Source organism: Tuber melanosporum, assembly GCF_000151645.1.
Source record: "Tuber melanosporum whole genome shotgun sequence assembly, scaffold_127, strain Mel28".
NCBI lineage: Eukaryota > Fungi > Ascomycota > Pezizomycetes > Pezizales > Tuberaceae > Tuber > Tuber melanosporum.
In genome coordinates, this window is record NW_003298785.1 from 135,756 (window position 1) to 145,921 (window position 10,166).

At 45.2% G+C, this 10,166-nt stretch overlaps 1 protein-coding gene across 1 annotated transcript; it reads right to left on the reverse strand.

The window, feature by feature from the left end:
• Positions 1-6,126: 6,126 nt before the first annotated feature.
• GSTUM_00002302001 (uncharacterized protein) lies at positions 6,127-8,534 on the reverse strand (the record flags this gene model as incomplete). Its single annotated transcript, XM_002836049.1, has 7 exons — positions 6,127-6,415; positions 6,466-6,860; positions 6,919-7,083; positions 7,209-7,290; positions 7,384-7,587; positions 7,664-8,358; positions 8,418-8,534. 7 exons carry the CDS (start codon positions 8,532-8,534, stop codon positions 6,127-6,129), a joined length of 1,947 nt encoding a protein of 648 aa, XP_002836095.1.
• Positions 8,535-10,166: the final 1,632 nt, after the last annotated feature.

Here is a 10,166-nt window from a genome sequence, read left to right on the forward strand (position 1 = left end):
TGATTAGTTTCACGAAAGACACTGCTCTTATATCTGCAAGTCTTGAAATACTGTGGGAAGCCCCTGCGGTTATACTTTTAGTAGCGAAGGAAGATGCTTTACACTCTATCTCCCACCTGCCCGGACAAAAGCCGAATCAAAGTTTTACGTTTATCAATCCCGAAAAGCACTTACGACTGGGTCACCACTTAGTTCGGGATGCGATTTTAAATTTTTCTAAGAATAGTGAATATCCTGTATCGGTATGGGATCACAAGGAGAACTTGATGGCGGTTATACCTCCTGTGTTGAATCCAGATGCCATGGTCCTACGGGCTGGCGTTGTTAGTGGAACACCGGCTTTCAATCCTAGAGCGACATATGTTCTAGTTGAAGGGGTTTGCTGGATGGGTCTAGCTATGGCTAAGTTTATAATTGAGCATGGGGGATTGCATGTAGTCATCAGCTGCGGGTCTTCTCAGAATTTTCTGGAAGCAAGTAAGTTATCTAACAATCATTTTTCATTGATCCACTTGCTAAAGAACATTTCCTTAATTCTAGATCCTAACGGTGGGGGGAAAATTCTCCTGGATAGTTTCCGTGAACTTCCCGGTGTTACTGTCGAAGTAGCCAGCGCACAAGTCGAGTGTGCGAGTTCTATGAGAGCCCTCTTCAGAAATCGGGAATTCTCTGTCGCAGGAGTAATCTATTTCGCACCAACATCCCGGGATACTGCTATGAGAAGCAGCAGCCAAAAACTATGGGACAGTAATTACTTATCCAGAACTGGAAGTGTGAGAGTTTTATTAGACTCGTTAGATGTCGAAATGCTAGACTGGATTGTTCTTTGTTCACCCTTATCGTCTATGATTGGGCAATCTGGACAGGCGGATATCTGTGGAGCTCAGACAATAGTTAACTCAATTACTGCTGGGATCACGAACTGTACGATTGTTGTTATCCCACCTATATTAGATCAGGACCCTTCTCTGTTTCTTAAAACCGAGGAGAAGACGGATACTTGGCAAAAGTGCGAGCAGTTTGGAATGAAAACCGCCGATGTTTGCAAGCATATTCTTGATGCAATATGGTGTATGCCGAAGTCGAACCTTTATATTCCGGATATGGATTTTGCAGGTTTGGCAAAAGGTGGGCTTTCGGAGAATATGAAATGGTTGAAGGGAACAATTGTACCCAAGATTGTTTTGCCTGATTCTCTACCTGGTATTACGAGAATTGTTTCAGAAATACTTGGAGTTCCTCGGGATAAAATAAGTCTTGATCTTGAGCTTAGGAAAGTGGGAATGGACGCTTTTCAAGCAATACAACTTTCACAGAGACTGGAGAGTGAAATTGGGTTGAATATATCATATCCAAGACTATTTGTTCCAGGCTTGACCGTAGAGGAGATACTACAGGAACTGGGGTGTGCAAGAACAAAGACGGACTCTACTTCACATACCATATCTTTCTTTAACCAAGAATCTATGTTCAAGCCGGACTATCTGGCTGTGGTTAGAAGCGGAAACCAAATCGCTATTGGTACTCCAATCTTTATCATTTCACCACCTACCATTCCGACTGATAGCGCCTTCAACTGGCTCGCCAATGAACTTCCATTTCCGGCGTACATCCTGCCGAGCCCTCAACTTACACCCGGTAGCTCTCTCGATACGATTTCTGAATGGTACACTCAGACAATACTCAATATACTCGCAGATTGTACCTCCTCTTTCCATATCATATCATTCTCCGACATCTCCCCAGTAATTTTACACCTCGCTGAAAAGCTACTCAACTATGAACATACTATCGAATCACTGGTCTTACTCGACAGCTCTCCGAGCCTTGTGTATTCAAGGTCTTTCAACTCGTTCATGAAGGACAGGATTAAAAGCAACTACTGGGAGGATGTAGTCCTTGATCGTCTAGAAGATATGGCAACATTGGATACTTCGCTAGGGTTAATGTCGAACAAAGTGAAGCAGGCGAAGGAGTTCTTTGATGGCAATCTCGCTAAGGAAAACAAATGGTGTTCTGAGCATTTAGATACCTACATTCAATTTGCCACGATCCTACATGCAGCATCCACGGCTGTACTTAATGTCCCGAATCGGAACCCATGGAAATGTTTTGAGCGGATGGGTCCGAGGGTATTCCTGGCCAAGGCAAAAAGTGGTGTTGTCACCGAGCCCTGGTTCTGCGACAGCAAGAACTGGGGAATACCAGAAACTTTGGACCTTTTTGTTAAGGAGTACGACTGCGGGCATTGTGGCATCTTGGCAAGATGGACCGGGTTGGTCGAGAGCCTTCGAGTATTCTGGGGAGTCGACACCGGTCTCGAGAGCGGCTCTGACATGTATGAAGGTGGTTGGGATGATTACGGGTATAGCAGCGAGATTGAGGGTGTAGAAGGTTGTGTGGCGGGTGGTGTTGTGTCTGCTTGATTGACAAATGGGCGGGTTATTGAGATTCTGGCTTGATTGCTTTACAGGTATCTGTTTGAATTTGCCTTTTATTTCTTTCACCTTATGTGTCGGTGGGAAGCAGTTGACATATGGATGGAGGGATGCAGACGTGGAAGTTTCAAACGGTTGTTCTATGGATAGTTTTCATTTGCTAGATACTCTTTTGCGCTGTATGTCTTCGCTTACTCTTCTGGTATCATATTACAAGGGAATTCAATGCGATTTTTTTTTTCAATACCGTTTTATAGTTTGCGCCAAAATTACTAAAGGAAGTAGACGTAAACTAATCTTTGCTGTAGGGGTGCCGGGGCGTGCACCCCCTCCTCTCATGCTAGTTACAGCTGTGTTTATATGGGGTACTTCTCATGGATCAGGAAAGCTTAAAACAGTCAGCATAAGGCCTCTCTAATTATCCACTTCCTTGCACAGCTATCCAAACAGATATCAGCCTGACTGGTACTGCGGAGTTTATATAGCAAAAGCACAGATAACCTCTCGAATTCTTCCCTCTCAGGCTAACCAGCATATCTCTTGCGTAGCGTGATTACAGGAAAATATATGTGAATTGACGAGGATGATTTGGACCCACTTCCCCGGAGGATGATGTCAAGGTGGGTTGTAATATATGCCGTGAATAGGAGTGCATAGCAGTTGTTAGAAACTTGAGAGCTCTTTTTTTCTTTTTCTCTGTTCTCTATCTTCTACTTTTGCTTTTTACGGATGTTTTTTTCTTCTTTCAAGATGGGATATGTAGTCATTAGTCAGCATAATCCAATTATATTGTACTAGTAGATTTTCTTGTTTGTGGGAAGAAAAAAAATACGCTTTGACATGCTAGAAAATCCTTTTTCTTTTTCTTTTGGCAATTAGCATTTGGTTTTTTTCTTTCTATCTGTTCTACTTTCCCTGCGTAGTACAGTGCAGTCCCTAGCCAGAAGTGTTCGTGAGGATCTAAGGCGTCTTGAAAGGCATGTTGAAACGAATACAGCGAGTTCCGTAAAAACTAAAATAAATGAACAATCCGCTATCATATGTAGTTCAGAATTCCATATCATTTATGCTGGAAAAGGGGCGAGAAACGCTGCGCAAAAAAAGAAACAAAAAAGACCCGCTTAACCCCCCTGTGAGACGTGCGGGAGCAACGGAAAATCACCAGACCTTACCGAATGAGGAGGGTCCAAGAGGTTTTTTTTTAAAAAAAATAATGTTTGTAGTGGTAGAGCCTATAGAATTCGAAAATTTGAGGTCTGGTACACATTTTGATGTTCTTGAACTATAGTAGAGGGTGCGCTCCCCTGTTTGTCCATAATGGTGTCAGGACAGCCAAAAGCTATCATACTTCAAGAGGGAGCTTCCCCGCCACGAGGAACAATTCCTCCAGAAATTTTCTCAAGAGATTGTAGATTTCAAGGACAAACAGAGTTGCGATCATGGAAGCAAACGAGTAGTGTACGAAAAGATTGGCTCCTTTCTTTCTTCCCTTTAATTCTAATTCCTTGTAATTAATGATTTGTCGGGGATTTTTTTCTTCAGACTCTTTAGAGCTTTTTGTTTCGTTTCATTCTGACGGTGTCTAGTTTGTGGCCTCCAACAGCCCCTTCTATGCTCCTCGTTATCTTTGAAAGATGCAAGAGTAATCGCTCTAGGCGATGACTCAAATGCCTTCACTAGTCCTTTCTGGGTCCTGACACCCCCCCCCCGGGAGTGGGAAGGGGAGAGAGAGAGAAAATGGAATCGGTATGTGTGGGTTTCTCCTACTTTTTCTATTTGCCTACTCTGATAAACTCCCGTTCGAGCTTCTATCTCCTGCTCAGGGGAGTCATGTCCCGGTCTTGCGGAATTCTCTTACCGGTGTTGCAGATGATATCCTAGGTAGGGTGATAACTGATGAAGCCGTCTCGGGTTATGGGGTAATCTATATCTTACTCTGGTGGTCTTGAAAACGGGGCGGATTTGGGGTAGTTACTGTATAATACTAGCTCCACTGATATGCGTATAAGAATTGTTAGAACTTAAGGGTGCGTTTGGATACAACAGTTCCGTTGTGTTTTGCGGCCATTTCACATATAAAAACTCTTACACTTCTATTTTGCAACGGTCGCCTTGTATGTAGCAACGGAATCGATCCAAACGCATCCTAAGAGAATGAGATATACAGAGAGTAAATTTGTAGTTAATATAAAGTGAGTGATATTTTAGGATCTCACTTCTTTCTTGGGCAGATTTGGGCATATCATATTTTCGGTCACCCTGGGAGTATTTGGACATCTGAGAGCCCGTGACGTGCAATTCAAGTTCCGTACAAAACGTCACAATTTTAAACCTCTATAGCATCACAATCAGAGCATATATCGTTAATGCAAGAGGGGCCGCTAATGGAGAATATCCCAGAGTACATCCATTCGGCCTTTGGAAATAAAAATCTTAACTGTTGATGGGGGAGTGGACCTTCAGGGTTGATTAGAATTTTGTGACAATCTACCCAGGTTACTGCTTACCGGTGCCGTAAAAATTTCCTAGGTGTTCTCTTCTCCCCTAACTCATCCCTCGATTGACCTGCTGTTCCACCATCAGGGTGAAACACCCTCTCTTTATACCCCTTGGATTGTAAGGATTTGGAAAAGTCTTCACCGCCACTTATGACAGGTCTCTATAAAACGGTCAAGTGAATTGACAGGAGCAAATCCGGAACCTCTGCTCTTCGGCTAATCCCTTTGAAGGTGTACAGATTTTACCTCCTTTTAGTTCGGCGGGTGACCCCTTTTATAGTGAAGCCAAGCGGCCAGTCCGTCCGGCTTTACCTGATCACTTGGGGTCCAGTGTGGGGATAAAGATTCTATTATACAACAGCACTACCGCAATTGTCCATAGCAAAATGCTTTGGTTAAAGCATACTCACCTGGGGTGTTGGGGGGTTGTGTAAGGAATTGTATGGATTGGTCTGGGGTGGGGCGGCATAAGTCTAGAGCAGATGTGGGTATCGCGGCGGTTGATCGGGGGATGACATAGATCTGTCTTAAGCGAAATCTATAGTACCGGGAACATGTTGATCACATTCTACTATTCCGGGTGATTAAAAGTGGAAAGTCTGCGGAGTGTTTAACGATGTCTCTGGATTTCTTGGACACCTTGGGGCTTTGACTTGGATCGCTACGAGATTCGACAGGGTTGGGCGGCTGCTAATGATTTCGGCCGCGCTGACACAGGCTTCTTAAAAACACAGCCGGACTGGTCGCTTGGGAAGACTGCTCCTTTGACCTCAGATCGACATGAAAGGTGCTCGCAATTTTCTGAAATATGTGGACATACTAGGGTCCGCATTTGCCTTAATAATTGTGTTGAACCAATGCTGGGACGCCAGATACTCCAGCACAGAAGAAACCGTGGCCTCTATGTAGGGGGTTGGTACTTGGTCTGTTGGGGGGGTTGGGCTCAAAATATACCTCTAGAGTTCAAGTCACAAACCTCCTTTCCTACAACGACGGGAGAGTCAAAAATCTTTTCAAGTACGGTCTCCACAACAAGTCAGATATAGACACTGTGTTAAGAAATTAGTGGCCAGTTCCATTGCCGACCAGGAGTTTGGATGGGCTCGTGATAGCCAAGGTTTATCTGATTTGGGATAGACAAAGACTTCATGGTTCAGGAAGTACATGGAATAACCTCTCGGGTATCTATGTTACATTGAAATTGGGATGGGAAATGATCTATATTTTGTGCAGCGCCCACTGCCGCGCCTCCCCCCCTGCAAACCAAACGCCGCCGCGAACTCCCGATATTCCTCTCTATCATCCTCGGATACTGAGCGCCTCACCCTCCCCAACGCCTTTTCGAAATCCTCTGCCGTAACTAGCGCTTGTAGGTTGCTAGTAATTTTGCCTTCCTCAACTCCACCGACATCTGTAAACCTACACCGTAAGAGACTCTCGATCGTAGCCTGTCTCACCAATGCTGTCAGGTCCGCCCCACTATCACAATATTAGTATAGAAAATGGAAGAAGCACTGAGCAAGACAGACCTTAAACCCTTACACCTGTTATCCTCCGCAATAGCCCGTAGGTCGACGTCGTTGGAGAGAGGTGTCATTTTGGTGACAGCTTTCAGGATCTCTAGTCTCCCATCCTTGTCGGGAAGGTCTATAAATAACAGTTTATCAAATCTCCCTGGTCTGAGCATTGCTGGATCAATGACATCGGGTCTGTTCGTTGCCCCAATGACATAGATTCCCTTGCGGTTATCGCGCCCGTCCAATTCGGTGAGAAGAGTATTGACTACACGAGACGTTGATTCCGAATGACTGTCATTGCGGCGGGGGACTAGACCATCTAACTCATCGAAAAAGATAACACACGGAATACAAGCTCGGGTTCGTGAGAAAACTTGGCGCACAGCCCGTTCCGATTCTCCCACATACTGTGTTGGTTAGTATGCAGCTTGAGGGTTATTTGGATGTTTAAAGCAGAACTCGAACCTTGCTAAGTAATTCTGGACCCTGGATGCTAATGAAGTTTGCCCTACTTTCATTTGCAACGGCTTTTGCTAGCAGGGTCTTACCGCACCCGGGAGGGCCCCAGAGGAGTACCCCAGCTGGCAAACTAATTCCTGCGCTACGAAAAATTTCGGGATTCTTGATTGGCTCCACGATGGCTATCTGCATTTCCCGACATCAACCCACGTGACATCGGGGACTGTCGCAAACCCCTCTCTCTTAGACGAAGGTTGAATTTTGGTAAGGGTGGTTAAAAAATCCGGAAAAGTTACGAAGTGCGAATTTATTTGCTTTTCGGTAAGCGGATCGGGGTATGCTTTGAGGAACTGTTGAATTGAGCCCCGAAGCCCGGATCTGGCGGTAGCTGGTACTATACTGGCACTGGTACGTACCGACAGTGCGGGGGAGCCGTCCCGACCCGCGTTCATGTTTTCCGAGTCATCCAACCCCGCAACCCTTGTTACCTCCAAAGAGTCAGTGGCAGCGATTGGGTTTCGTAGGGCTTCGTATAATCGCCTAATTGCTACCGCGTTGGCCCCTGCTGCCAAAGCACTTAGATCACCTCCAACAAACCCGGGGGTTTCTTTGGCCAATCTTTTGAAGTCAAAATCACTAGGTAACTTTAGCTTCCCACACACCACCCTCAAGATCCTGCGAGACGTAAGACATAATTAGTATATGAGGACGTGCTTGCGGAATTCATATTAAAAGTAGTCCGGGGCAATACTTCTCTCTTCCAACTTCATCTGGTATGCTGAGGTGAATTTCCCTATTAAATCTCCCAGGCCTTCTCAATGCTGGGTCTGGGCTATCTGGCTGGTTTGTTGCACCAATAATCACGACAGGCTTCCCGCCAGTCTTCTCCAAGGTAAGATCATCCATGCAGGTCAGCATCTGAGCAACAAGTCTTCTGTCCATCCCTCGCTCGGTGTTATCTCTCTTCAGCATTATAGCATCTATCTCATCTATAAACATTAAGCAAGGGGCCTTTTCCCGAGCTTCCTCAAAAAGTTCCCGTAGCCTCTTTTCCGATTCTCCAGACATTCCGGATACAATTGAGGGTGCAGAAATAGCGATAAACGGTCGCCCAACCTCTTCGGCAATAATGTTTGCCAGCATAGTTTTACCGCAACCAGGTGGCCCGTGGAAAAGCACACCGAGAGGCGGGGGCATTCCCGTTAGCTGGTAAACCTCTGGGTGGACTAGAGCCATGACGATGAGCTCCAAGAGATCATCCATGATGTCTTCCATGCCTCCAATGTCGTTCCGGTAGATTGTCTTGGGTGCTACGCCAGAGTTGTTTTGTTTTGGACGTTTTCTCGCTTCGCCATCATTGACCTCCTCAAGGTCTTTTCGTTTAAGAGGTGACGATAATGCCGGTACTATCTTGCCAGCTACTGGCTTGTTCATTGTGTTTGATCCCTGCCGGAAGTTTGAGCATTAGATAATTTTTAGATATCTCGGCTATTCTTGCTCCTTACCTTTGGTTCCACCACGCTGTCTTCATCGAGTCCCTCGAACTCGTCCGAGCCACTGCCCGCGCTGTTGCCCCCCGCCACTTCATCCCGTATTGTGGCTAAGACTTTTTCAATCGCCATTTCTAGATTCCGTTTCTTTTGCCTTGGCATACTCCCATCTGTAATAACATATTGGTAAACCTGTGAGACTGACAAACGCAGGGGGCCGTTGTTTTCTTCAGTAGCTGATATCTCGTCACTATACTTGCGGACTATACAGTACCAAGCACCCTTCGTTCAAGCCTTTTAGTTAAGGATTGGCTATTGCCAGCCATTGCTAATGGAGGGTCGTCTATCGGGCACAAGCGGAAGCAGTATTGTAATGACGTGGGATAAGGAGAAAAAGAGTGTTCCTCCACTCTGGTGAGGGGAGATAGTCCACTATATAAACGTAAACCAGACCACGCCAAGGCGTAGTGCGCCAATTGCCCAATACGATGCTCACTCAAACACCGCCAGAAACCCGTCCCTCCGGGACACCAAACATAACCACGTTCCCATTGATATACCCTAACCTAAAATACCCCAATATGATACCACAATCTGATTGCTATACTAATTGTGAGCTCTCGTCTTCCTCAGACGGTGCCGTCGTGTGTTTGTGTTGCTTCCTTTGGCCAACCAGCCATTACTCGAGCACGTGAAAGAGAAAAGAGGTCTCTGTAGAGCACTGTGGCAGATCCCAATTGGCAAAAAGAGTGGCTCGGTATCCGAATCATGATCATACCCGTTTTGAACGATTTGGAAATGGCAATCCCCTGCTAAAGGACCCGTAATTACGCCTCCATAACCACAAAGACTATTACATCCCCAACACTGCCGTCAATTAAGAGCTTCTTTGCCTATAGTGAGGAGATAAAAACACCGAAAAGAAGGCTTCGTCGAACGATGTTTTGTGAGTGCTATGCGAAGTGGAAGAGACTCATGGTTTGGGGTGACGTATTTGCCATTCAGACGATAGCGTGAAAATATTTTACACGTTGTTACTGCCATTAGGTAGAATAGATAAGGGTTAGCTACAGTGTGAACTCACCGGACAGCTTTTACGATTGTCTTAGATTGTCTTATCCTGAAAAGTGTGATGGGTGCAGGAAATAGTATGGTAAGAGTTATACTATTATAGTACTAATGAAGCAGCCCAGGTGATTTGTTTGGGGATTGCCTCGAATTAATTTTTCCGGCCCCTGGTGTTGAGTGATTCTCTTATCCGTAACCTCTCGTTTTCCCAAAAGCTATGGTTTCATGCATCGCCGAACACCACTCCTAAAACCAAAAGGGCCAGAACAGTCAAAACCAATCGAGTACGGACTTCGCCCTCAAAACTTGTGTTTAGCTACCTTCCGAGCAGGTCCTCGGTCCAATTTTATCAATTATAATATCATATCAATTTTAATTTACAATGGAAATACCCTACATTTCCCTATTAGGGATGTTCTGCACCCGGGCGCATATAATACAATGCCATGGGACCTTTACCCACCTTGCTTACATAAATAAGGAAATAAAAGTATGTACAGTACAGTGCTCGTAGCTTCGTCTACTCGTAGTCTCCCGCTATTTTCCAGTTTATGATATCATACATACATCTTTTCAACCTATCAATCTCTTGACTAAGGATCGCTCTACTTACTATAAACCGATTTGAATTAATTTTGTACCTCCTCAACTACTGTAGTAGTTTACTTTCTGAGTCCCGTCGTACCCAAACATCCG